Source organism: Oryza glaberrima, chromosome 2 (genome assembly GCF_000147395.1).
Source record: "Oryza glaberrima chromosome 2, OglaRS2, whole genome shotgun sequence".
NCBI classification, from domain to species: Eukaryota; Viridiplantae; Streptophyta; class Magnoliopsida; order Poales; family Poaceae; genus Oryza; species Oryza glaberrima.
The window spans coordinates 25029025-25055682 of record NC_068327.1 but is presented as its reverse complement, the minus strand read 5'-3'; the positions used below and the strand labels follow the sequence as shown (position 1 = coordinate 25055682).

Sequence of the window (26658 nt, the reverse complement as noted above, 5' to 3'; positions counted from 1 at the left end):
TTATATTTAATAACTATGAATTAGAGATACAAATGGAGACATGTTCCCAAATCCAATTCGAAGGAAATAATATGGGATAGGATATGAGATGAGTGATATGTTATTCGGTATTATCCGTACCTGGTTCCGAATTTTTTTAAAAAAATATGGATTAGAATATAGGATAATAGGAATGTCATAATCCAATCGTCCCAGTCCATTTTCACCCTAGAAACAAGTAGCCACAACGTAAATTAGCTTGCGGATTGCAGCAGAATAGCTCATTCGGAAAACTCGCGGCTCCCCTGCCTTCCACGTCTGAGAGGCAACGCACGTAATCAAGGAATACACGGACGGAGCCGCGGTACATCGCCCGCGCGGTACGCTTGGTTGAGGATGGATGGCACGACCGATCCGGCGGCGAGCTGGAGAGGACGGCACCCTGTGCGCCGCACGTACGCGCCCGCATATTTCTCCAGTCACGTTACTGCTTACTACTGCTTACTACTACTTACTAAAATAAGTACACTCTCCGTCGATAACTATAATGGATTTTCAGTTTTCTCTCTTAAAAAGATTATTCATCGAACTATCCCAACATGACTTTTACGGCTAAACTTAAATTTCGTTCCATTGCATTGTTAAGATCACGTATTTTAATCTATCTGTTTAGTTTATTTCTCAAATTTTTAATTTACTTTTATAATCAAGTAGATAATACTATGTGACAATAACCTGCTCGGCTTAATAAATCTAAGTTAATCTAGGCTTCTAGCAGAGTTTAATGTAAAAAAGTAAAAATTACGTTGTTGTCCCTAAAAGTTTATTTGATTGGAAAAAATCACGTTAGCCATGTGACAACCAGTTAGCAATAAATACGATGATCGGATGGATGGAGAAAGATTGTACTCCAAATCCCTCGTATTTACGGTCAAATTCAAATCCAAAATCTAATGTATTGATGATGGACCGATCGCACTCACTCCAGGCTTTTCTAGGCAGAAGCCCGGCCGGGTAGAAGCTGTATATAAAGAGACCCACAGCTCAGGCCTCAGCGTATCAGTCGGTATTCAGTACGCACTACGCAGCAGCCCGTGAGTCGTCGTGACCAAACGTATAGTATACTAGCTACCAAAAGCAGTACGGTGCCTGGTTTCATTGTAAGCAGCCGCGCCGAGTCAGTAGCGTCGCGTGAGCGCGGTGAAGATGGCCGGGGAGGCATTGAAGGAGGCGGGGGCGACGTCCGCCGCAGCGAACGCGGGGGAGGAGAAGGCCGTCATCCCGGCGGCTTCGACATCGCCGGTGATCTCCAAGACCGATGATGACACGGAGCCGCCGGCTGATGACTCCAAGGCTCTCGTCGTCTTCGTCGAGAGTGAGTATAGTACTTTGCTGGCTCAGTTTTGTCGAATTTGGCGTGCAGTCTTTTACCTATAGTAATACTATTTGAGAATGCTCAGCCATTCACATCTTTTCATTTTTCAATTCAAACAACATATGAAATGGAGATTAGACTAGTGTGCATGATTTCTTGAACGCTATAGCTTTTAAGCTTGTTTGCCATGCAAAGGTCGACCTAAGTCATTCTTCTGATTTCTACCTATCTGATCATGATTTTTCACATACCAGAGGTTGCTGATAAACCTCATGCTGAGAAGGCAACAGCAACAGCAACACCAACAAGGACCTCAAATGACAGAGGTGATTAACTTATGCTCTGTCCTTTTCCCTTTACACACTGGCAAATTGAGGGCCTCTAGCTAAATTAACACCTGAATACTTTTAGATATTGCCCTTGCAAAGGTGGAGACAGACAAGCGAGAATCGTTGATCAAAGCATGGGAGGAGAACGAAAAGGCAAAAGCGGAGAACAGGTACATAATCAAAATTTAATCGCCCGTATTGGCCAGAATCTCTCTCCATGCGAACATGATGTGTAAACCAAAATGAAACCATGTCTTACTGTCAGGGCATATGTGGCTCCATTACAACATGTTGTGTTTATTGAGGAAACATAGCACATAACCTTCCGAATCACTTCTTTTCTGTGTCAGGGCCTCTAAGAAGTTATTGGATATTATTTCATGGGAGAACACAAAGAAGGCAGTAATAAAAACTCAACTGAAAAAGAAGGAAGTAAGTTCATTGTTTTTTCACTTGTCAAGATAATTTTTTTTAATCGTTCGCGAAAAAAAAGATAATTTTTTTAATAAAAAAAGATAGATAATTTTATTATGTTTTCTGGTGCTTGAAATTTGAATACTCTGCACATCTCATCTATAAGAATTTCAAAATGGTTTGTGATGATGTTGGATTTTGTTTTATTTTGGGAAAGGATATGATGTTTAATTGCAATGCAATGAATTCCTGAGTAATTTGACAGCGTGTGAAGTACGAGCAATATATAGTACATAGAAAAATGATACACGGAAGAAATTTGCTCTGTTTTCTGGTGACACTCAAAATCCATGAGTGATTGGTTCTTTAAGTAGTCCATATTGCTTGTTTGAGAATTGGCAACATAAATGTGTATCACCCACACTGTTCTACAATTAACCTGTGAGTACACAGGAAGAGTTGGAAAGGAAGAAGGCAGAGTACGCTGAGAAGGCGAAGAACAAGGAAGCAATCGTCCATAAGGAAGCTGAAGAAAAGAGAGCAATGGTGATGGCCCGGCGCGGTGAAGAAGTGATCAAGGCCGAGGAGATAGCAGCTAAGTACCGTGCAACCGGAGTGACACCGAAGAAACATATCGGGTGTTTTAGGGCATAAGAAACATCGATCCGAGCCATATACTTGTTTTTCTTTCTCTTTCGAAAGTTATTTGTGTTGGGTTGTAACTTGTAAGTGTGTACTGTTTTTTTCTTTGGAAAAATTAGAACCATGCCATTATAATTTTGTAAAATTTGAGATATGCCATCCTGACCCACATGTCATTGACTTATATAGATCCTACATGTTATTGACTCATGTTTTTTTTCTTTGGGTGGTCTAAAACATTTCAAGTGCAGTTAATAATAACACGTTAAGATTGACAATCGTCGATGGCATTTTCTCATAAAACGAACTTTTCTTATCAGCTTATTGAGAAAAATTCTAAGAACAAGTATAATAGCTATAAGCCTACTATAAGCTTATGTGGAGGAGAGATGTAACAAAAAGTTAAGGGTGTTGGCTCTCATACAAGAGCTAGCTTAACACAAGCTCCAAGACAAATACAATTAATGTATAAGTGAGAGATAAAGAGATGAGAAGAAAATTGTAGCCAACCTTATAGCTAATCTATTATATGTATTGGCTTTAAGATTGGCTAATAGTAGTAAATGAGCTCTATTATTATCTTGCACTAACAGAGAAGAAATCGCCCCGAAAGAAGGAAAAAAAAAGAGGCGGCGCATAGACGGGCCGCGGAAGTCGCGATGGAGCGGGAGCGGCGCAGGTGCCGCGTGAACTCTCTCCGGTCCCAAGGGGCAACAACGTGGGGCGCGCGCCTGGTGGTGGGCACGGGACTCACGAGGTGAAGGGAGCAACACCGCAACAGCTGGCACGGGAATTTGGGTCGTTGACATCCGCGGTGGATAGGCTGCTACAGCCTGCAAAAGTTTTGGGCTCTTGGGTGTCCACACTTTGATGGCTCGTCACTTTGCATAAGTCTGTTTTCGACCTTCAACTCTTCCTTTTGGATTGAATCGTATTCCTTAACCGTAAAACCGGATATAATATCTCCTTTACCTTCGTACATCGGTACAAATTGACTCATTCGGTTATTTTAAAAGCAGTTTCGTTCAACGTGACAGGTTGACTTGCTGGAAAATTATTTCCACGATGTTTATGCTCGTGTCATCTGGCCTGAGCTCTGAAATCGCAATCAAATCAAATCAATGGATGACGAAGACCTTGTTGTAGGCCGAGGGTGTGTTTACTTCGGCGTCTTCACGGCTCAATAAACGGCATGGACTCCTGGTCTGGTCGCGGTAATCTGGCTGATAAACTGAACTTTATGGAACCCAAGGCCTCCAGACACCAGGCCCACCAGTACAGTGCCACCCCTCGTCGTCCCCCGGTTGTTTCTCATCAACGAATAACCGCACAAAACGTCGAGCAAAACACGACGTACACCAAATGCCTACAACCATTGAATGCCGCCCCTGAGACGGAGCCGTACCGCAATCAAAGTCTGAGGCACACGCTAACTCTTTCTGCTTCTGCCTCCCGCGCTCTTTCCCCGCTCATAGTGTAGCGTACTCCTCCGATCAGGCACCACGTTCTCGCGTACGGGGGAGGTAGCGTCGTGCCGGCCCGCCCGATCGGTACACCGAGTACTCGTGCAACCGAGAAAAAAGACTGGAGTAGTAGAGTTGGAGTACGGCGCATCGTCCGGTCAAGTCGACCGGCCTAGCTTTTCCCCAATTTGACGTGGGTGCCAGAGGCAGTGCACATTCACAAGCAATCAATGCTGCGCTCGCTCGCGCCGCACACGCTATCTGACCTGCTACTGTTCCCCTGCTGCTCCTACGCTTGTCTGCGCGGCTGCATGCGTCGTCGCAGCGGCCCCAACCCCAACTGCATCGCCTCTCTCCCTCCGACTCCGTCCTCTTCGTCGTCCTAGGCGCATTCAATGCATGATGCCCAGAGCCTCTCATTGATAGTGCCATTCCAAACACCTAGCAAAAGTGAGAGCAGTTACAGTAGCTCCATAAGCCAGCTATAAACATATTTTAAAGAGATAAAAAAAAAGAGAAAAGCAGCGAGCTACATATTTGTAGCCAGCTGTAGTACGGACTCCAAGACGTAATGTGTATATGATAGTGGGACCGAATATTAATAGTATAGTAAGTAATTATTATATGAATTGTCTATTACATTATCTATAAATAATTTAGAGCTAGCAGTGGGTTATACTACTATTAAACTTACTCTGAGATCGCCTCCTTGACGACGTGAACTTCTGCATGCATGTCTTCTCTCGTTTCGCCCCAGAGTTGGAGAGTGCGTCGATCGCCGGCTGATCGACTCGTCTCGTACCCGGTTGTTTGTAAAGCTCCCTCAACTCCGACCGTCCCTGGTTGATTGAGCATTATTTGAGCCCAGGAGCTGGGAGTAAATAGCCAGAAAATGCCATGCTTTGGGTTTGTTCAGAGCCAACAATGCCATAGAGACTAGAGTACGTGGCATCCAACGATCGGGTGCATCTCAGCCAATTGGCGGTATTGCGGCGTCTGTGATGTCCTCCCACAAATTTCGTGGCATTTTACACGTTTTGTTTAGTTCTAAACTTTTTCTTCAAACTTTAAACTTTTCTATCACATCAAATCTTTCCTACACATATAAACTTTCAACTTTTCTATTACATCATTTCAATTTCAATCAAACTTCCAATTTTGACGTGAACTAAACACAAACTAAGAGTCGGCAAAAAGCAGCACGGTTCAAAAGAGTAAATAAGGATTGAGCACGTAGTGTATATCTTTCGTTACTATCTCCATTTTTAAATATAAAGAAAATTTATCCATATAACTATATTATTAATATTCTATATTTTAGAGCGAATGCATTATTTTTTTATAAGTGTGGGTAGTCCGTATAATCAATACTATGATCTCACATATAGCATGGGAATTTCTAAACCGAGACAAATGTATTGTACTAGCAGATTGATGGTTGTGGGAGAGTTGTTTTTACGATATCTTCTGTTACACTTACAGTCGTAGGATATACTAGTAGAATACAAATACAACCACTGAAATCATGATTGTTTAAAACATTTTGTTCAAGACCAAAGTAAGTGTAATTTATCGTTTATCTATTTGTAGCACTATCTAAATGTCCATGCCTTAATATGATTAAAAGAAAAAAAATCATAATATTTCCTGAAACTAAAAGGCATAATTTTCATCAAATATGTTCCCAGCCTTTTGTTTTAGAGAATACTCACTTTAATTTAATTTTATATATATCTATCCATTTAGATTTAGCTATCTTGTCATATTAAGAAGTTCAAGTTGTAATACGTAAAACTACAATATATAGGAATAGATAGGGTGGCAAACTCACTGTCACCACCTTTGCAGTCTATTTAAATAAAGGAGTATATATACTCAACATATGTATTTATTGTAATAATATATATTTTGCTTTTAGTTATATCCCTTTAAATGTTCTATTACCCATGCTTTCTTGAAATATAAAATGAAAGTAGATCAGTTTTTTTTTTCTAAAATACACAAAACCTTAAATCCTAAACATTTTGCAACTCTATTGTTTGCTCTTCAGCCTATATGCCCAAATAAAATTTGAGTTTTAAAACCTAAATTTAAAGTTCATTTTTTTATTATTTTTCATTGTATTTTATTTTCTAGCATTGGCTTGTAAGTCACTAATAGCACATATAAAAAAGTTTTATGTACAAAAAATATTTTTTTGTTAATAGGTGTTATGGCTTATTAGTCTAGAACCTTGGTGTGTCTTTGGTTTGTAGGACCAACATAGGGCATAATTGGTAGGGCATAAGCTTGCATCCAAGTTATGGTAAACTACAAAGTGTCGCCAATAAATTATAGGGTACAAGTTTGTAGCATGATTAGCTTAACCGCGGTAACTCATAAGTGTGATTATGAAATAAATATGGATAAAACAAACTATGGGATGCCAGAATTGTGACATGATAAAGTTTGATGGTGAACCAAACAACCCTTGGCATAGTAGAAGTGTGTGGTGCATGCATGATGGTTAGAGTTTGGCAACTCTCCTAATCTTCTCTTATCTATAGGATCCCCGGCCGGGGAAGTGAATCAAGTTGACTTCTCTGTGGATCGCGTAAAGCAATTTTCCTTCTACCTTCTTGAGTGAAATATAGCAAGTACCGAAATTATCTCCACCATATGGGAACGACAACATCACTTGTAGAACACATGACCAAACATAGACGTTGTTCGGTAAGTGTAACATATTAGGCTGTTCATTCTATTAATGCCTTCTTTCTCTTGTCCATGGGAGTTATTATGTAAGGACTTAGATGTCCAAAAGAGCCTATTCATGACAAATAATGATTTGGATTGGCCTATTGTTAAGGAGTTTAAGGGCAAGTACAAAGACAAAAACCAGTATGGTCTCTACGTTAATTAGAGTCTATCACGTTACAATAGTTAAGACAATACGGTCTCTAACCATTAATGTACTAAAATACTTTCTTACTAGTTATCTTTTCTTTATTAGACTCAATGCAACAAAAAATTTCCTAATAATGCTAAGAGTCGACTCTATGTCGTTGTCATGCGTAGCAACCATCTTTCTTTGTCCTTCTCTCTCTTCCACGTCACCAAATATGTTTGCATGACAATAAAGATAGACCATTAATAAAGACCATTGTACATGGGGCCCCTTTGAAACGCATGATAGGAAAAACACAGGAATAGAAAAAACGTAGGAATTGAAGTTGTATGTTTTTTCAATCCTACAGGAATTGAAAACACAGGAAATGGAGAGAAGAGTCCTTTGATTATACCACAGTATACACTTAACAAAGGAAAGTTTCACAAGAGGTCTAACCTCTTGCTTATTTTCCTATGGAATTGATCATAGGAATGCAATCCTATGTAAGTTTTCCTATCCTCTTCCTATGAATCAAAGGGCTCTATAGGAAAAAATCCTTAGAAAAATGAATCCTCCAAAATTCTTTTGCTAATCCTCCATTTCAAAGGGGCCCTAAGTTGCTAGGATCCTCTACCCTCTGACAAGATCAAAGACTCGCCATCTACAGCGTGTTGTTGGATCAGATTTGTGACCCTTCGTCCTATATCATAAGCATCATCCTACTTAAGTCGAATTATTCTAAATTTGATCGAGTGTATTGAAATGACAATAGTGCTTGCGACACCAAATGAACATCATTAATGCTCTTCTCTATAAACACGGTGGGACTAAGAAAGTTTAATTTAGGATAAAATTAGAAACAATTATATTTTGAAATGGAGTAAGTATAAAGGGCCTTTTAAAATGCAAGACTGAGAAAATGAAGAAACACGAAAAACACATTATTTTGATAGTATCAAGTTTAACATACATGATTGAAAAAAAAAAGATGAGAATGATCGTTTGATTGGACCATAGAAAAAACATATGAATTTAAGGAGGGATGAAAACATGAAAAAAAAATCATAAGGTTTTACCTCATATTAGATTTTCTCTAAAACTTAGACGGAATGAGATATTTCGCATAAATTTTATGAGATTCTATAGTGACCATTAATTTGATTCAAAGGACTATAGGAGGAAAAAAATCATATATGAATAAAATCCATATAAATCATACAATTTTCTTTCGAATAAAGCGGGCCTAAATATTCTACTAGATGACTGGAACATACGTAGTAATTTTTACGTTCTCCCTGGGTATGAAGTGAAAATTTTGCCGCGATCACAAACCGAGCAAACACTGTGAGAAGGTTACTTTACTCGTAAAAAAGAATCGTTTCTTCACTGTTATCCATCACGACAGTCCTGATTAAGGCCGAGTTTAGTTCCAAATTTTTTCTTCAAACTTTCAACTTTTTCATCACATCAAAACTTTTCTACACATAAATTTTTAACTTTTCCATCACATCGTTTCAATTTCAACTAAACTTTAAATTTTAACATAAACTATACACACTCTAAATGGCAATCATATCCAAAGGACCACAATGGCACGGCATTTAATAGTATCTCCCAGAAGAGAATCATTAGCGTAGGGGCGACGAGCTTGCCCTGCCCATTTCTGTTCTTTCCTGGCGATGAAGCCACCACAGGCAACAGGCTGCTCCTGTGCTGCAGGTGTCGTGGCAAACCTTTCGCTGCTCTGGTTTGGCCTTTTATCTGAGCGTGGCAATAAATTCGTTTTCTCGTCGGGCTGGCCCCACCGGCTATCCAGTGCATTTACTCCTTTATCTGAATAGAAACAAGTCAAACAGAGTCAGCCACTGCACATCAGGGACCCCTTTTTCTGATCCCACGCGCTTTTACTCAGTGGTAGCAATATCCTTTAAGCAAAGTGGTATTATAGCAATGTTACCTCTAAAGAAAACCGTAATCTGATTCCTACATAAAAATTCATGCATCTCGATACATGCATATTAGCACTACTATAATATAAAATTTATCAATAAAAAGTACCTTCCTTCTTAACGGATTTTCAAGAATTATGTATAGTGACCAGAGTTTATAAAATCGTGTTATGGTGGTTATTACATGTGATAACATTCTCATTTTTTAAAACCGCGTGGCTACCATGGCAACCGCCAACCGTGGGGTGACAGTAACCTCGTTCCCAATGGTTTAGTATATCCTAATAATGATAATGGCACCACCAAAGTTACATACTAAAGGGTGATAAAATAATAGTGTTTACATGTGCGAACCTTGGGAAATGAAAAAAAGTGATGCCATTTGAAAGACGATTATGTACAGAAGATGATCAATGGCTCAAAGTAGAAGCATTATCAAGGAGCAAAAGAATTGCGAGGGAGGATGAAATTAAGATTTTACCTCGGTTTTTGTTAGCACATTTTTCTCAATAAAATTAAAATTTTATCTTGATTTTCATTAGCATACTTTTCAAACTATTAAAACGTTGTATTTCGTGAGAAAATATATATGAAAATAGCTTTAAAATAACAAATATATTCATATTTCAAGTTTGTAATACTTAAATATTAATTAATCATATGCTAATAGTTTTTTGTTTTACATGCCCGTTTTTAATCTTAATCCAAAGCAGAAACGAACAGAACCGAAAGGGTGGGAAGTCAGTGAGATGGGGTTGATCTTCAAGCTATCTAAGGTTGCGTTCCGGAGGGCACGCAAAACAGAGCACGCATTATTACATGATTAATTAATTATTAGCTAATTTTTTTAAAAATATGTATTAATTTGATTTTTTTAAGCAACTTTCGTATAGAAACTTTTTGTAAAAAACACACTGTTTAGCGGTTTGAAAAGCGTGCGCGCGTAAAACGAGGGAGAGGGGTTGGGAACTTGAAGGAAAGAACATAGCCTAAGATGTAGAGTAGTGAGGAAAGGATATGCATGCATAATGAATGGAACTGGATAATTGACTATAACCACTGTGGTTAAAAGAATCATCTATGCTAAGTTGCTACGTGGTTAGAACATATGTGTATCTCTATTTAGGAGAGCCTAGAAAATAGTTCGACTATACTACTGTCCTAATACATAGTATAACTCTAAGTCGTATAATCATTTACGTACATATATTAGACACAAATTTTAACAAACTTCACCTAGCGAATATGTCAAGCAAATTTGAATTTGCTCAATGTGCAAACCTCCGTGTACCTAGACTTAAGTTATTTCCTTTCGCCGCTCACGTCAAGCCACTCGACGAACCTTTGCCTGCCTCACCGTCTTCAAGAACGTGCACTGCAACACCAACATGCCCATCTTCTATGACTCCACCTGTAACCGTGTCCCCATGTAGCTTGCACAAACATGAGCCTCATCCTCTCACTAATAATAACAGTCTTTCCGTTATTCATGATATTTATGGTCTTTCTATCATAATCCACCTAATACGACCACTCTTTCTTATGTAGGAAGGCTCACAAGTGAAATTGATCTCCTCCTTAGTTCTGACACATGTCTCACATTTCGAAGTAGCATGTTGTTTCTATCGTATATCGAAGTTATCTCCTCAATCTTGATAGTATACTTACCGTACGTCGGGATAGTCACGACATGTTCATAAGACGGTAAAAAACTCAAAAGATACGCTCATAGAAGATTCGCTTCTATTCGCTACTATTCTAATATCTAATATAAATTTAAGTTCTAAATTATAACCGATTATGTATATATATTCAACACAACCTCAGAGAAAGATCACGAGGATAAACTAGGGGCTATAGCACAGCTCCAGTGCTTGAAGGCTGAAGAGTAATCAGAAGTAACGAGGTCCATTGATGGTCTACAGAAAGTCCAAGGGCCGTAGTTTCCTGGTAGATAACTTTCCTGAGTTCCTCTCTTCTTTCTTGGCGTCAAACTCTCTCTTCTCTTGGTTTCCTGCTGAGATCAACCAACACAGATAAAACCAGCTCCATATCCAACACTGAAAGATCGAACATCATTGAATGTATTAGAGCATCTCCGGTAAGCCCCTTGCCCCCCAGAGAATGCCATCCAAAAGGCCGTAATACTAATACACACCATGATGTTCCCCCATGCCTAAACCCCAAGCTACAGATTATCCTTAGAACCCTAATTGATCCCCAAAATTTTCTCCCACGTCTCGTACGTGTGTCCTACCCTTCATACGGACGCGCCTACTGTCCGGACGCCCCAGAACACTTGCTTATATACATACTCCTACGTCGAGGCATGATGCTGCTGCTGCGGCTGCGGAGTACGTAGTACGTCGTACATGGCGCGCGGCGAGCAAGGTCGTCGTCGACGTACGGGTCACTTGAACGCCGTCTCCAGCGACGCCTCGAGCAAGTCGACCGGCGGGAAGAGCGAGAAGCCGCCGTACCGGCCGTGGAACAGGCCCAGCTCCTCGCCGGCGAAGTCGAGGAACATCTGGTACTCGTCCACCGCCATGGTCGCCGCCTCCACCTCGTTGGACGCCGCCGACGAGTCGTCCCCGGCCGGCGCCGCCTCCTCCTCCTGCTTCACAGCGTCCTTCGTGACGTCCGCGCGCGAAGGGGACGACGACCCCGCCGCCACCACGGCTAGCTTGCGGAAGGAGTCCCCGATGCTGGAGTTCCAGAGGCGGAGGAACACGTCCGCGGGTGACGTCGCGGCGGCGGCGACGGGCCCCGCGGTGGTGGAGGACGACGAGGCGGAGGTGGTGGTGGTGGCGGCGGTGATCGTCGTCGTCGCCGCGGCGCCGGAGGAGGAGAGGAGGGAGAGGCGCGCCTCGGCCTCGAGCCGCGCGGTCTCCCACTGCGCCATGTGACGCGCCGCCGGGCAGCCCGCCGCCGGCCCGGGCGGCGGATCGTCGAGGCCCATCCGGCGCAGCTGCTTCTTGAGGTGAGTGTTCCAATAGTTCTTGATCTCGTTGTCGGTCCGGCCGGGCAGCTGCGCCGCGATCATGGACCACCTGGCCAGAACAAACAGCAGGTGTGTGCCACCACTTCTAATCAATGCGCTGCTAGTAGTAGTACACTCTAGTGATAGCTAACTGGACTGAATATTTACCACAGTATAGCACTACAGTAAATGAGTAAAGGGGGTGTTTAGATCCGGGATGTAACGATTTTGCTAATCACATCGGGTATTATAATCGAGTATTATATAAGGTGTTTGGACAATAATAAAAAAAACTAATTATAGAATCCATCAGTAAAATTTATTAAGCCTAATTAATCTAGCATCACATTGTTAAATCATGGAGCAATTAGCTTTAAAGTTTTGTCTCTCAAATTAGTTGTGTCTGTGCAGTTAGTCATTTTTAAGCCTATATTTAATACTTCGCGTAGGTGTTCAAACGTAAAATGTTCGATGTGATAGGGAGAAAAATTTTAGAGTGGAATGGCCTAAATATACACTGGGACTCCAAGCTAAACTAGACATGTACATACTCCAAACAAGCAAGTACCACTACTATATATACTGGTAGTACACCAGCCGGCCGGTTTGGGATATATCATATATGATGTGATGATCGGAGAATGCGATGTGTCAACATTGAATGCGTGAGGAGCCATGCACAGTGTGCATGTACAGTGCTACGGTGTGGTGCGCTAGCTTAGCTGCGCACCGAGCAGTGCACACTAGCACACAGTGGCTGTGCGATGTGAGCTGGTCAGTCAGCTAGTCCTGCTCGGCTACTCGCTCGCTAGGTGAAGGAGATGAAGACGAGCAAGGGGGACTTTACTTGTTGCCGACGATGCCGTGGAGCTGGACGATGGACTTCTGCTCCTCTGCGGTGAAGGGCCCGCGCTTGATGTCCGGCCGGAGGTAGTTCGTCCACCGCAGCCGGCAGCTCTTGCCGCACCGGTTCAGCCCTGCATGCAACGCAAAACGAAGTGTTATCCAGATGGAACGGACTAGAGTCTCTCAGCTCCTGTGAATAATACCGAGTACTTCTCATGCACGAAAAGAGAGTAGCACAACATGGGCATGGTAATGGTAGGAGCCTGGAGCCCTGGAGTGAGTGACCGAGTGTTCGTAGCTGGAGGCAATGCTGATGCCTGGAGTGAAGATCAAGGAAAACCCAGCAGGGAGTAGTACGAGTGAGCCTAGTACTCGCCGAGTGTACGACTTAATCAGTACTCCTACTTTGTATACGATGAAATAATTTGTGTATTTTAGCCCCAATCGAGCTTGTGGGTGATTATTGCAGCTTGAAGGTATGCAGATGCAATCGAGTATAAGCAGCATCTAAGGCCGAAATCATCAAGACAGATTCTCAGAATGTGCTGATCAGCAGTTCAGCACTAGTGCGGCACGCGAACACGAAAACGTGACAGAAGCAAAGCATTGCCTCGCAAGAACAGAGAAGCCAGCCGGTACCTGCGAGCTTGGGGAGGAGGCGCCAGCTGCCGTGGCCGTTGGCCTGGATGTAGTCGACGAGGAGCTTGTCCTCCTCCGGCGTCCACGGCCCCTTCTTGAGCCCCTTCTTGTCGCAACACGGCGCCCTCCCCATGGCGCGCGCTCCCCCACCCACCCCCGGCAAAGCTGCCGGAGCGCACGAGGCAGCAGGGCCGTGGACGAGACGACGACTTCGAGTGATTCAGTGGGTGAAAGGGAGGGGAAAGGAAATGCGAAAAGATTTGGGGGGAGACGTGGCTAGTCTATGTAGGAGTACTCGCTAGCAGAGGCGCGTAGGACGAGGGTGGTTTTGTTTGTGGCCGAGGAGGATCCCCCGCGGCGCAACCTTAAATGCCGGAGATTTTCACCTGCGCTGCTGCGGCAGCAACAACAACGAGACGGAACGGACGCGGAGAGTGTGGGAGACGACGAAGAAAATAAAATAAAACCCGGCGCGTGCTTGCGTTGCGTTGCGCGACGCACGCATTCAATTGACGAGGGGGCTTTTGCTTGCAAGTACAGCGCGCGCGCGCAACGGCGACGGTGACGCCCGGGTACTAGCGTCGTGCAGTCGTGCTGCTGCCACTACTCGAGTAGTCGAGTGGCCGGGATACGCAAGCGGGGGAGAGATAGAACTATCACTGGTATATGTCCTTTCATGGGGAGTACTTTGTACCAAAGCAAACTAGCCGAAGAGTAACTTCGGGCCATCAGATCAAGCATTCAAGTGAGTAATTCAGATGAAGTATTTATTACTGTATGATAAGCACCACTAGTAGTACTAATTGTTGGGTACCCATCGCAAGTGTATCATAACTTTGTGGCCGTGACCTCATGTCGCATTTGGGCCTACTCCTACCGTCCTACGCAAGTGTACATCTAGCAACCTCCTCGGCCGATCCTAAAATACAAGCATTTCTAGGTAAATTTAGATTGAAATGTTTAAATTTTGGGTACAGTTAGTAACTCTTTTTAAGCTATATTGCTCTTAGCAAAATTAACTCCATCATAATATTTATGGGAATGCTAGGTACAGGAAATCCATTCCTCGTGTTTGGGACGGGATCTCTCACTTCCTCGCGCCGCTATGACAAAGAACGACCTGAAGATGGCTAGATTCCACGACGAGATTGTTGCACGGTGGTGGCTAGATTTTGCAGCGGCTGTTTGTGGTGCGTTGGTGCAGTGCGGGTTCTTCACACACAGGGGCGGTGATGGTATGGACTGGACTGGTCGAGCTGATGGCTGTGACGAAGCCTTAACATTGATAGATAGGGGGCAATTTGGTCTCCTATAGCCACACAATGCAAAAGGACGGGATGGGTCTCGTTTAGAAGAAACAGAGGAGGAAGATGTGAAGGAAAGAGGAAGAATATAGGAAATGGAGGGGAAATGGAAAAGGAAGGTAGATTTGGCATCGCCTGTGTTTTTCGCCATCGTCTCACGGTGAGAGAATCGCAGCCGGTAACCATCTCTGCTCCTCTCCCTCCCCTCTAAGCTTCATATATGATACCCGACGGGTACTAGGTCTGGTACTAGTAGTTATCCGCCTGGTACCATTAGGTATCGGCTAGTATCCATATGTATCAATTCATGTACTATATCTGATACTGATAAGTATCAGAGTCTAATTCCTTATTGGTATCATTTGGTTCAGACATGATCTCATGGTATAATAGCCCCCTAATAATATTACAGTGCACTGATCCTAGCATGTAACACCAAACACTATGGCTAGAACCGTAGCTGAAGGTTTTGTTTCAAAAAAAAGTTAATGTATGGTTTATTTTTAAAATTTATTGAAGAAGTTTACTATAAATTTCAAAAAAAAATCTTCAATAAATTTTAAAAATAATGGAAATAAATCATTATTTTTAAAATTTATAAATGGCTATTTCCCATCGCAAGTTTCCCTATAAATCTCTACCAGTTTACTATAAATCTCCATTATTTCAATAAATTTATAGAAATTTATAGGGAAATGGCTATTATTTTTAAAACATCTCTACCAGTTACCATGCATTTCAAGGAACTCCATGCTCCCCCTACAGCCTTTCACGGGGCAGCTTTCGTTGGTGAGCGGTAGCACGGTAGCAGCGCCGCACGTTGACAGCCAGTGTGATGAGTGGGTGTAGCAGCAGCAACTGCGTGGGAGTAATAGTGCGAGCAAGGCCGGCGATGCCGAGACGAAAAGCAGGGGGAGTAATCTTAAATGAGGCTTCTGGCCTAACGAGCGTAGCTCGGATTTTGAGTCTGGGAAAGCGTATGGGTCACATAGAGAGAGGGAGAGAGGGGCGAAGTAAATGTGGAGTTCAGAGATGAGTTCCTGCCTCGCTGCGATCCACTGCTCGCTGTGGCCGCTGCACTGCACTGGCAGTCGCAGACGCAGGCTCGCAGGGAGAGGGGAGGGCTCGTGGTTGAAGCGGGTGGGCTGGGCGCGGGGCGGGCGTCGCCATGATGATCTCAAACGGACAGGTGTTTTGGGGGGGGGGACTCGGAGTGCCACTGTTCGGTTAATCTGTTGGTACATGTACCGGTGCTGTTTCTGTCGTTGATGCTGTAGGCGAAGCACTGTAGCGGTTCCGATGCAGTGTGGCGCTCTTTTCAGCCAGACGATCCAGATGAGCCAAATGTACCACGTTTTTTGTTCTCCAAGGCGACGCAGTGTCAGTTCTCATTCATGGTGTATGATGGAGTCGAGACGGCATGGAACAGGAGAGGAGGATAGAGTCTTGCTACTTCACCCAAGGTAGAGAGATGTACAACTCCTCAGTATTCAGTTCCATAATTTTCTTAGTCCCACAATTTTCCTAGTTCCCACAATTTTCTTAGGATAAAGATCCTCCAGTATTGGTCAAGATCTGCAACACTGCCCATTTCGTATACAGGGCGTCGCTTTCCAGTGCATCAATTCTGGATATGCAATTGGTGGTCCAATTTCAAACTAGCCTAGTCGAGCTTTGAATAACCTCCAGGACGATCGCAAGACAAGAGTTACGACAAAATACTCCGTAGCAAGGTCAGGTGTTGTCGTTCTCACAGTCGCAGCATCAGAGATGAGTAGAAACTTATCTAAAAAAGAGTGGCAGGCCGGAGAAAAATATCCCCTGACCGTGATGGCACTGCAACTGCAAAAATCGACTATGAGAAAAGAACACAAAATACTGTTACTGTTTGAATGCAAGGCGCAGCACAAGCATATAATAGTCGACCGCATGGGAATCAGGGGGTGTATGTTTCAGTAGTGCCTAGTACACGTTGGAGCCATTGACGACCACCCCACCCCTGTTGCTTGAGAACACTTGCCACTCTCAGCTTACCATGCTAAACGCCCGTGAGGGCTGTGCAGAGGGGCTTGTCCAGCAATGGAAGGGAGATTGATACGCAAACCCATTCATTGCGCATGATTATATTTCCCTTTCTGTTCTTGGCTGCTACAGTATGCTATACTCCATCAATCCCATGAAAAACCAACATTATAACAAATAACAAATGTGACACAAACTAATACTACAAATCTGATAAGATCCAGATTTATAATTTTAGAACATGTCACACTCAATATTACGTTGTTTTATTATGAAACGAAAGGGATATGTGCTAGGATTTCAGAATCACCGATAGCATATGCAGGGTACAAGCATGGCAGGGTGCATAAATCCCTTCGACGAACCCGTATAACAGACTGTATCTTGGGATTTAAGACACCCAAACAAGGTATTATGAGTAGATCATTGCAAGTAGTAACATATGATATCCTTCAAGATAGCTGTAATTAATTGGGACTATTTAACATAATCTTTTCAAGATTTCACCAACCATAGCACCGTGGATTTGGTAACCATCAGCGAAAATATTCCAGCACGGTTAAAGGCAAACATAGAATGAACCAGGAGTGAGAATTTCACTTAAGTAAAAAATTTATTTATCAAGTTGCATGTGCCTCACCACATGTTTTACCCAGTTCTCAGGACAGGTAAACTCAGTTTGTAGAACCATTAGACTCAATTATAAGAGGCAGAATCTAAACATAATGGCACAAGCCTCATGCAAGAGAAGAGCTGCATGCTCAAGAGAAGATGCAGAAACGCGGCTTGCGACAGATTTATTCGCTAATATCTGAAGACGCTTGTTGTGCTGCTTACTGTTCATTGACAGTTCAGAGCACAAGTTGGATGAACTTGTCCACACCCGATGGCACGTCAACTGGAATGTGTGCACTGACATGGCACAGCCCACAACCAGTTAACCACTAACAGGGTTAAAATGTCCTGTGAGAAATAGCCGATAACGAAATCTAGAGAAGGGGAGAGATAATCATAAGAGCTAAGAGGCCAGGACAGGCACATGAACAGGCACCTAGCAATATACACTACTGTGTGCCTCAGTGAGAGGGCGTTTGAATTTAGTTAGCCAAAATGATATAAGCACAAGGTGTCCATCGGAAGAGCAGTCTGTCTCATCTCAAATAAAACTCCAAAAATGAATGTTCCCATATGCCACAGGAGATCCATGATAAAACCTGCACATGTAACACAATGTCAACTAAAGCTCCTGAATTTTGGCAATTTATAAGCTCTTGAGCAAGCAATCTCAGCATGCAAAACACATATACAAACGGAGATCATGTCTGCTATGTTGTTAAAAAGTTAAAAGAGTGAACATGGAACTGCCACATTTAAATACTATGATGGCACTTTTAAGGCAAAATAAAGTAACAAATGCACATGCCATGACAAAATGCACAACAGCAAAAAAATTCTAGAAAAAGAAATAGTGATAACTCCTAGTTCTTTGAATAAAGTAGGCAAGACTCAGAAAAAAAGATAAAGTTGAAAACACTGTTTTATGTATGAAAAGTTACATTTCCAAGACATCTGCCATCTACCTCGCTTTTCAACCTCCAAATCAAACTCAGATGTATGTGCTGCAGCATGGATGATTTGCATGGTTATTGACAACCGAGGGATGCCAAAACACCCAGTTACATTCATTTTAGTGTCACTAATATGTTCATGCAGCAGATTTCGCTCTTACAGTCACCTTCATTTTGGACTAAATGTGACCAGTGATATGCCACATTCGCATGTGGACATACGTTAACTAAAAAAGCCTTTGATGGATATGTGCAGATTGCATTTTCTGACAGTAAAACCAGGCTAACTAAAAAAAACAGAAAACAATAGTTTCCATTGCGGTAGTTGTGAAATAACAAAATTAAAAGCTAAGCATTGCCCTTGTTCATCATAAGAATAAGTTACCTGATGAGCTGGTATTTACAAGAATTGTCTTCTTATTACCCTTAGAGAAAGTGAATACACGCTGGAACTCTGTCAAATTATTGGCAATATATAGCTTGGTCAATCTGAGGAGGAATTGGTTTTATCTCAGTCCCAAGCTCTTGCTCAATCCTATACCTGTTCCCAGAAAGAAAACTTAGTTCAATGAACCAAACGTCAGAATAAAATACATGAATAAAATTGTGGTGGGTAATTGTTCATACAAGTTAAACCGATCCTCATAGGTGATCAAATTCACAGCCAGGCCAAGATGGCCAAATCTCCCAGATCTACCAACCTAGCAAAAGGCCAACAAAATAACAGTTAAAGAACTGCACTGCCTACACAACATTGCAAAGGAGAGATACCATGACAATAACAGTTGGTATTTAGTTCCAAACTATGAACAAATTACAGGGGCAACCAATTACATGATAAAACATATGTGTGCATGTTTCCACATTTGATCTAACACTTGTGTGTGCATTTTCTTCTTAGTACAAACATCTTACTGGTTAAGATTAGTTTCTAGAATATTATTCTCATAGCAGCATATGACATCCTAATTAGATTAAAGCCTAAGATCAAAAGATGAATTTATTCAAATGCCATACCCTGTGGAGGTATGTTTCAGCGGTTTTGGGGAAATCAAAATTGATAACAACATTAACAGCTTGAATGTCAATTCCCCTTGTGAAAAGATCTGCAAAGAAAAAAGAAATGAAAAGTTAAAATAGAAGAAAGAATATCAGAATTTCGTGTAGCCGTAAGCAATATATCCACACATTTCTATATACTTGCACAAAATCACAACATTTCAAAACTATTCCATATAAGTGAATGATGGAGGCTTGCAAGAAACAGAACTTGGTAGTGAAGTATTAAAATTAGCATATTGTTTCCTCCTTTTCATTGTACCTGTGTTGCCACACATCTCAAATATATGTATGACACATTGTGAGTTTGAAAATTAATTACACTTGGATCAAAAAGGTTGCATACATATAATTATACCACCAGCTAACAACAACATATGCACATGTACAAATAATGAATACATTAGTAAAATAAGATATAACACATGCGTATGCACATAAATCTATCTACGGAACATCTGGATTGCGGGTAAATAAAGCACACCAACACTGTCATCAACGCTTCTTTTTAAGAAGAAAAAGAATATACAAAAGCAGGGATGAAGTAACAAAATACATTCAGATCGGCTGAAACAATTAGTTCTAGTAGGACATTAATGAGATTTCACTAGACAGTGAACAGTAACAAATATCCATCAAGAATAGAACCAGTCAAGAGTTGATGCGGAACACGGAGAATTCCATACCTGTACAAACCAGGTTCCTGCATGCCCCATTACGGAAATCATGGAAAACTCTATTACGATGGTCTTGCAGCATCTTTGCATGGATGTAGAAGCAAGAGTAACCAAGCTCCGTGATCTTCTTTGCCAGAAGCTCAACACGATTTACAGAGTTGCAGAAGATTATTGATTGGTTGATTTGAAGCTGCATCAAAACAAATGTGCATGATTTACAGGCTATAAGGGAGGTAAAAGTGGCTAACTGAACACAAAGCAAAGGTGCTCATCGGTAAAACCTTGGAAAAGAGAGTGTTAAGGCAATGAACTTTCTGCCTTTCTTCTACAAAAGCATAAAACTGTGTAATTCCCTTCAGTGTAAGTTCATCCATAAGGTTAATAACATAAGGTTTAGGCAGGTATTTGTCCTTGAACTCCTTCACAGTCACAGGGAACGTTGCCGAGAACATCAAAATTTGCCGGCTCGCTGGAAGGTAACGAATCAGCTGTTCCACGGAAGGCTGGAACTCAGGAGAGAGAAGCTTGTCTGCCTGAACAGAAGGCAATATTTCACTCGTAAGAAGATAAAAATTCTTATCAACTAAAATGTTCAATGCTACACAACCAAAACAAATTATCGTTATCAAGCCAAATCATGCAACGTAGATTCTCAAAAAACAGAGGTTCATATAGTTCACTAGAATCTTAAATGGTGCAAAAAAGAAAAACCACGATGTTTCTCAGTTCTCACTTGAAGATACTACTTCGCCTCATGAACCATTACACTGGTTCTTTTTAGGACTAATACTAAGGCCCTGTTCTAAGCTTCAACTCCAAGCAACAACTTCCTTGTTTTCCATTAGCTTTCCAAAGTGCTAAAGTGTGTTTTGTGAAAAAAAAAATCTATGTAGAAGTTTCTTTTAAAAAACAAATAAATCCATTTTTCAAGTTTATAGTAGTTAATACTTAATTAATCATGTGTTAATGAGCTTTCTCGTTTCGTGAACGCACCCTAAGTCCCTACCTCCCGGTGGCCAAGTACCTATCATGGACACTCCGCACACTCTGAATGGGCTACTCATCTTTTTTTTGTGCTCATTTTTCCCTGTATGCAGGATGTTCCAAAATATTCCTAGTTGTGTTGTCATTGCTGTTGTCTTACGCAATAAATTTACAATCCAAGTAAAATAGTGCAATAGGTAGTCAAGTGTTTCCCAAAATCTGGGGTTCATTAAAACAAATTAAAATACAATGGGTTTTGCATTACAGATGCCTGAACCTGGGCTTTCGTGAAATTTACTAAAGACAAACATATCTGGAAAGAAGTACAAACAAGGGATAGTGTAATAACAAGAATTCAGCATATGGGTATTGGCAAGCAGAATAATCAGTTGTAAACACAAGAAACAGGGTTCATTGGTTCAGCACAACCCAAGAAGGATGCAAACATTAATTTGAAGGAAAAACTTAGGAAAGAGCAACTAAAAAAAATACTTGCATTAAGTATATAGAAACACTAATTTTTTTTGTCACAAATTGTTTGATTGTAAATGAGATTTTTACTATTCTTTTTAGCCCAATCCCTAATTTCTCCTTATAAAATAATCTTTTGAGCCATGAAATAACATATACAACTGGGAAGGCACTGAGTACTGAACTGCTGAACAGTTTTCATGAGAATATAATATCACTTGCAAAGAATAGATGAATTACCTCATCCATGATAAGCATAGAGCAGTCCTTCAAAATGCAGATACCTTTCTTTGTAAGGTCCAAAATACGCCCAGGCGTTCCAACAAGTAAATGGACAGGTTGATAGAGACGAATGATATCATCTTTCAGGCTGGTTCCTCCAGTGGTGACCATGACCTGGATCTTCAGATGTTTCCCGAGCTCTTTACAAACTTGTGACGTTTGCAAAGCCAGCTCCCTTGTGGGAACCAATATAACAACTACAAATAACAAGAGCAATCATTGAACCATTCTTGCACAATATAATATTATATTTACTAAAGAAGATCCCCTACAGGCCACCCCCCCCCCCACACCCCAAAAAAAGTAATAATATAAAATAAACGGTACCAAAGGAGGTCCAACAGGCATTATAAAGGCACAGGTTTATAGCATGTTTGACTGTGAGAGTTGGTACAAAATAAGTTTAATAGTTTGGATTCTGGAACAAACCTTGAATAGCGTTTTTCTCTTGATCAATCTTTTCTAGTGCAGGGATACAAAATGCAGCAGTCTTGCCAGTTCCATTTTTTGCTCTGGCTAGAATATCACTACCAGTTAATGCAATAGGAATGCTTTCTTCTTGGATCGGAGAGGGTCTTTCAAATCCTTTCTCATATATTCCCATCAGAAGTTCACGCTTGAGAAAATAGTCTTCAAACTCATTTCCTTTGGTGGCTGTAACATCCTGTGCAACAACAGCAGAATATAATAAAGTATGCAGAGAGCATGACACCAACATCATATAAACTCATAAATAATATCTCCAAATAAAATAAAAGAATAGGCAAAAAAAATAAGAGCAAGAAAATAAGAATGTCGATATCCAGAGCAAACTCAAGCCATGAGAGCACATTCTTTTGAAAATTCAATTATTCTTTCAATCAAGACAGTGGGGAAGAACTATACAAAGATAAAATTATACAAATAAGATTAAAGAGCACAAGGGAAAACATATAAGAGCACAGTAACTCAGTAAGATGAAACTTTAATTATTTAACTGAGTCATGTGGCCTCCAGGATAGTTAGGAGCTTGGGGCATTCCAGCTTAACAACACTTAATGTGCATGTTTTAAGTCATCAAGGTATTATTTTGTTTTAGACAAGAAGGTATCAACATGATATTACAATGACCACATAGGATTAAACTTTGTTTGTTTAAATTGGATAACAGAAATAAAGAGCATCAATTAGCAACATTAGGATATCTCATGGGTGTGAAAAGATGTTCAAACCCAGTTTAGCAAATTAAATTTCAATCATCGCAATTAATAATCCCTTGGGTCACAAATAATTCTTGTTTTGGACAAGCATTTAGTAAAACTTTCAAGACCATTTACAATATTTAGATTGGATACATGAACATAATATATGTACACAATTGTCCAGTGTAATCCTTAGCATACAAAACACCGGTTGCCTGGCTTTGAAGAAAAAATAGGGGAAAATTTTATAAATGCGATTTACCTCTGTCCTGTATCGTGTATCTTGAGGTGGAAGCTTCAATTGGGCCTTCCAGTCTTGTGAACTGCACAAAAGGTGAGCATATGATCAATGTGATAACCATATCTGCGCCAATGATCAGATATATTATTCACCAGCCTACCTACTGTTTGTAGAACTTCTAGTTCACAAATTACAAACCTAGAATGCAGCAAACCCTAGTTCCAGTACCAGCCTAGGCAACATATGAACACATATTTGGACAAAAAACATTCAGTGATTGCCACTACGGAATACGAAATTGCAGTGCTCACTTCGCAGGATGCTGCAGGGAAAGCATATGTCTCAAACTGCATTTGGTCCAATTTCGCCACAAAAAAAATTAAACAAACAAGCCACCCACAACACTGGTCCTTAATTCATCGCTTGAAGTTGAACATCACATAATCTATCGCCAAACTCTAAGGCCTACGCGTCTCACGGTCTCACCTCGAATCGATGCCGTCGACGGCTGGGGATTGCGCCACAGCCTTCGGCTCGCTATTCCTGTCGGTTCCCGCGGCCTCGCGGGCGATCTGATTCCGCCGCAGCCACTGCTGCTGCTGTTGCTGATGCTGCTGGTGGTGGTTGTGGTGGTGATGCTGCTGCGGCTGGCGCTGCACGTACTGCTGGTGGTGCGGCGCCGACGTCTGCTGCTGCTGGTGGTGGTTGTGCTGCTGCTGCAGCGGCGGGCCGCGGTTGTAGTAGTTGGGGTTCCCGCCGCGGCCGTTGCCGATGCCGGGAGGGTACCTGGCGCGCGGATCCATGGATTCGAAGGAGGAGGAGGGCCTCGGATTCGTCGGTAATCGGCGAGAAGGGGGAGCCGATTCGAAGAGGGAACGGCAGATCGGATTGGGAGAGGAGGCTTGGGTGGTGGAATCTAGGCGTTTGGCGCTCGGATCAGGAGCAAATTTGAACTTCCTTTCTGCCCTATTGGGGGGAGTTCGTGGGTCGGGGAGGAGGAGCGACGGGAGGGAGCCAGGGAGGCGCGTCGCCGCCGAGTCGTCGATAGCTAGGGCACCGGCGGTTTGGGATTTGTGAAGGAGGAAATTACGATATCGGCCCTGTCTATTTTATGCCCACGAGTAAAAGGCTGGGCCGGGACGCCGAGCGACGAGAACCTTGCCGAGATGCTGAATTGCTGATAAATCAGGGTCTTCTTTTCAAAACTTTTTTATGTGTATTTTTAAATTCAAAACAATCTTCCAGTTCCATTGTTTCGCTTACTCAAAGTACTTATTATCTAAGGCATTGAGTTTGTGCTGGCTGCCACAGTGCAGCAGCAGCCAACAAGTAGCACACCTTGTTGATGTTGCTGCAAATCAACTGTTTTGTGTAGATTTGGGCTGGTTGGCTGCGGCTGCGCTGCTGCAGTAAGCACTACCGATTAGACTCCAAATATGTTGTTGTCGAAACATGAATTCGGCAATAATAAAAGGGGTAGCGCACGAGATCTAAAAGTAGATGGATGCGGAGACAAAGATTTAGACAAGTTCAGGCCCTCTCAATGAGAGGTAATACTCTACTCCTGTTTGGGGATTTGAATCCGCCAGATATAGTTTAGATCTAACGATCATATGTGCTCATATGCCCCCTAGAGGGCCTCCTGCCCACCTTATATAGGACGGGGGGTAGGATTACAAGATAGAAACCTTAACCAATACGGTATCGATTTCCTAAATCTACTTTACAATCTTATCAAACCAGGACTTTAGGCCGTTCCATAATATATAAGGAAACATAATACCCAAGTCATGATCTGTTACATATTCTATAGATATAAGTTATCCCCTATAACTAGTCGGATAACCATGCCGTGTGGGTATAGGGTACCCATAATCTCCACAGTTGTTAGCAAATAAAAATTATTTATGAGTAAAATTTTATATGCACGTCCATAGCAACTCAAAAACAAATGATGTAAAATAAACTATGATGAAGAAAACAAAAAATCATATTCAAAATTAAACTTTGGCTTATAAACATAAGGCAAACAATGAGACCCTTTTACTTTTTTTTAATCTACTTGTGATTGGTATTCCATCTATCAAGTTTAACCCTTAATCTATTAGCAGGAGCATAGAAATATAATGACTAAATAATTAATATAGATATGTCGTAAATGGTTGTTGTAGTGTTTTAATTGTTATTAAGTGTAACTACGACAAATAATATGAAAATAGAATTTTAGGTGCCAAAAGATGATATTTAATTGGGGTAAAAAAGAACATGTATGTGACTACACCCTAAGCATAAAGAGTATATCAACATAGCTTACCGTAGTTCTAAAAAAATCCATAGCCTACCGTTGTTATTTGGAAGGTTTGAATGGCAACATACTAGCATGAATGTCTCGTAATCACTGTCTCTTTAAAATAGTTTTGAATTATTATTCAAATTAGTCAAATTAGAGTCTGCGTATGATCTATGGGGCATTTGTGGATTCCCTCTTAACAGAGGATGGAAGTCGGAAATAATCTGCTTTAGAGATGCTAAACTTTGGGCGAGCTATGTTTTATATATTTAGTTGAAACATAACTTCTCTCTTTTGTTATTAAGGGTGTGCTTGATCTTCACTCACTTAGACCTTGGCAAGCAAAGAGAGACGTGAGACATCACAAGATGTTGCATATGCATAGGAATTTCCTGGCTCGATAAGTCAAGTATAATTTGTAAAACAAGTATTTTCCGTTGTTATTAAGGGAACTCGAACCTGAACTCCATCTCTAACATTGTTTGATCAACAAAGGAGATGCTTTTATAGCCATTTAGAAGAACATGAAAAAAGAAATGACTATTGATATATTTGCCATTTACTTTTCCTCTTTACGATCAATTTCCTTTTGGTTTAAATTGAAGAAAGCTTTATCCTTCTTAAATAATGCTCTATGTCTATTCCTATCTTCTACGTCACGTATACGGGATGATGCATAACCATAGTATACCATACAACCGAAGGTACAGTATAGAATAAAGCTGAAACTCCACATTGATGGGAGATCCAACCGAAAGATTAAATTTTTTAAGTTGAAATATGGTAATATTGTTTTTTGTTACACTGTTGGAAAATTAGAAATAAAAAGTATTACCTCCGTGCTAGAATATAAGCATTTTTAGAGTTGAACACGGTTATTAAGAAAATAGATAGAAGTGAATAATGGAGGGTTATGATTGGTTAAGTAGTGAAGGTAGGTGGGAAAAGTGAATGGTAGAGGGTTATGATTGGTTGGAACAAGATTGCTAGGGATAAGTTGTTATATTTTGGGACAAATATTGAGTGCTCAAAGTTGTTATATTCTGGAACGAGGGAGTATGTAATAAAAAAAATGTAACGATGATATTCTAGTC

General features: G+C 41.3%; 3 protein-coding genes across 3 annotated transcripts; 1 reads left to right on the top strand and 2 right to left on the bottom strand.

The window, feature by feature from the left end:
• Nucleotides 1–1036: 1036 nt before the first annotated feature.
• LOC127761898 (remorin-like) lies at nucleotides 1037–2966 on the top strand. Its single transcript, XM_052286228.1, has 5 exons — nucleotides 1037–1354; nucleotides 1609–1680; nucleotides 1766–1853; nucleotides 2034–2115; nucleotides 2551–2966. Exons 1-5 carry the CDS (start codon nucleotides 1186–1188, stop codon nucleotides 2749–2751), a joined length of 612 nt encoding a protein of 203 aa, XP_052142188.1. The 5' UTR covers nucleotides 1037–1185; the 3' UTR covers nucleotides 2752–2966.
• A 7710-nt stretch (nucleotides 2967–10676) lies between these two features.
• LOC127761184 (transcription factor MYB17-like) lies at nucleotides 10677–13864 on the bottom strand. Its single transcript, XM_052285432.1, has 3 exons — nucleotides 13486–13864; nucleotides 12848–12977; nucleotides 10677–12070 (listed from the first exon to the last, which is right to left on the bottom strand). Exons 1-3 carry the CDS (start codon nucleotides 13616–13618, stop codon nucleotides 11431–11433), a joined length of 903 nt encoding a protein of 300 aa, XP_052141392.1. The 5' UTR covers nucleotides 13619–13864; the 3' UTR covers nucleotides 10677–11430.
• A 3524-nt stretch (nucleotides 13865–17388) lies between these two features.
• On the bottom strand, nucleotides 17389–24357 carry LOC127763325 (DEAD-box ATP-dependent RNA helicase 8). Its single transcript, XM_052287989.1, has 10 exons — nucleotides 23761–24357; nucleotides 23296–23356; nucleotides 22282–22516; nucleotides 21811–22049; nucleotides 20397–20648; nucleotides 20125–20305; nucleotides 19397–19485; nucleotides 19007–19080; nucleotides 18765–18920; nucleotides 17389–18025 (listed from the first exon to the last, which is right to left on the bottom strand). Exons 1-9 carry the CDS (start codon nucleotides 24075–24077, stop codon nucleotides 18842–18844), a joined length of 1527 nt encoding a protein of 508 aa, XP_052143949.1. The 5' UTR covers nucleotides 24078–24357; the 3' UTR covers nucleotides 17389–18025; nucleotides 18765–18841.
• Between the last annotated feature and the right edge of the window lie 2301 nt (nucleotides 24358–26658).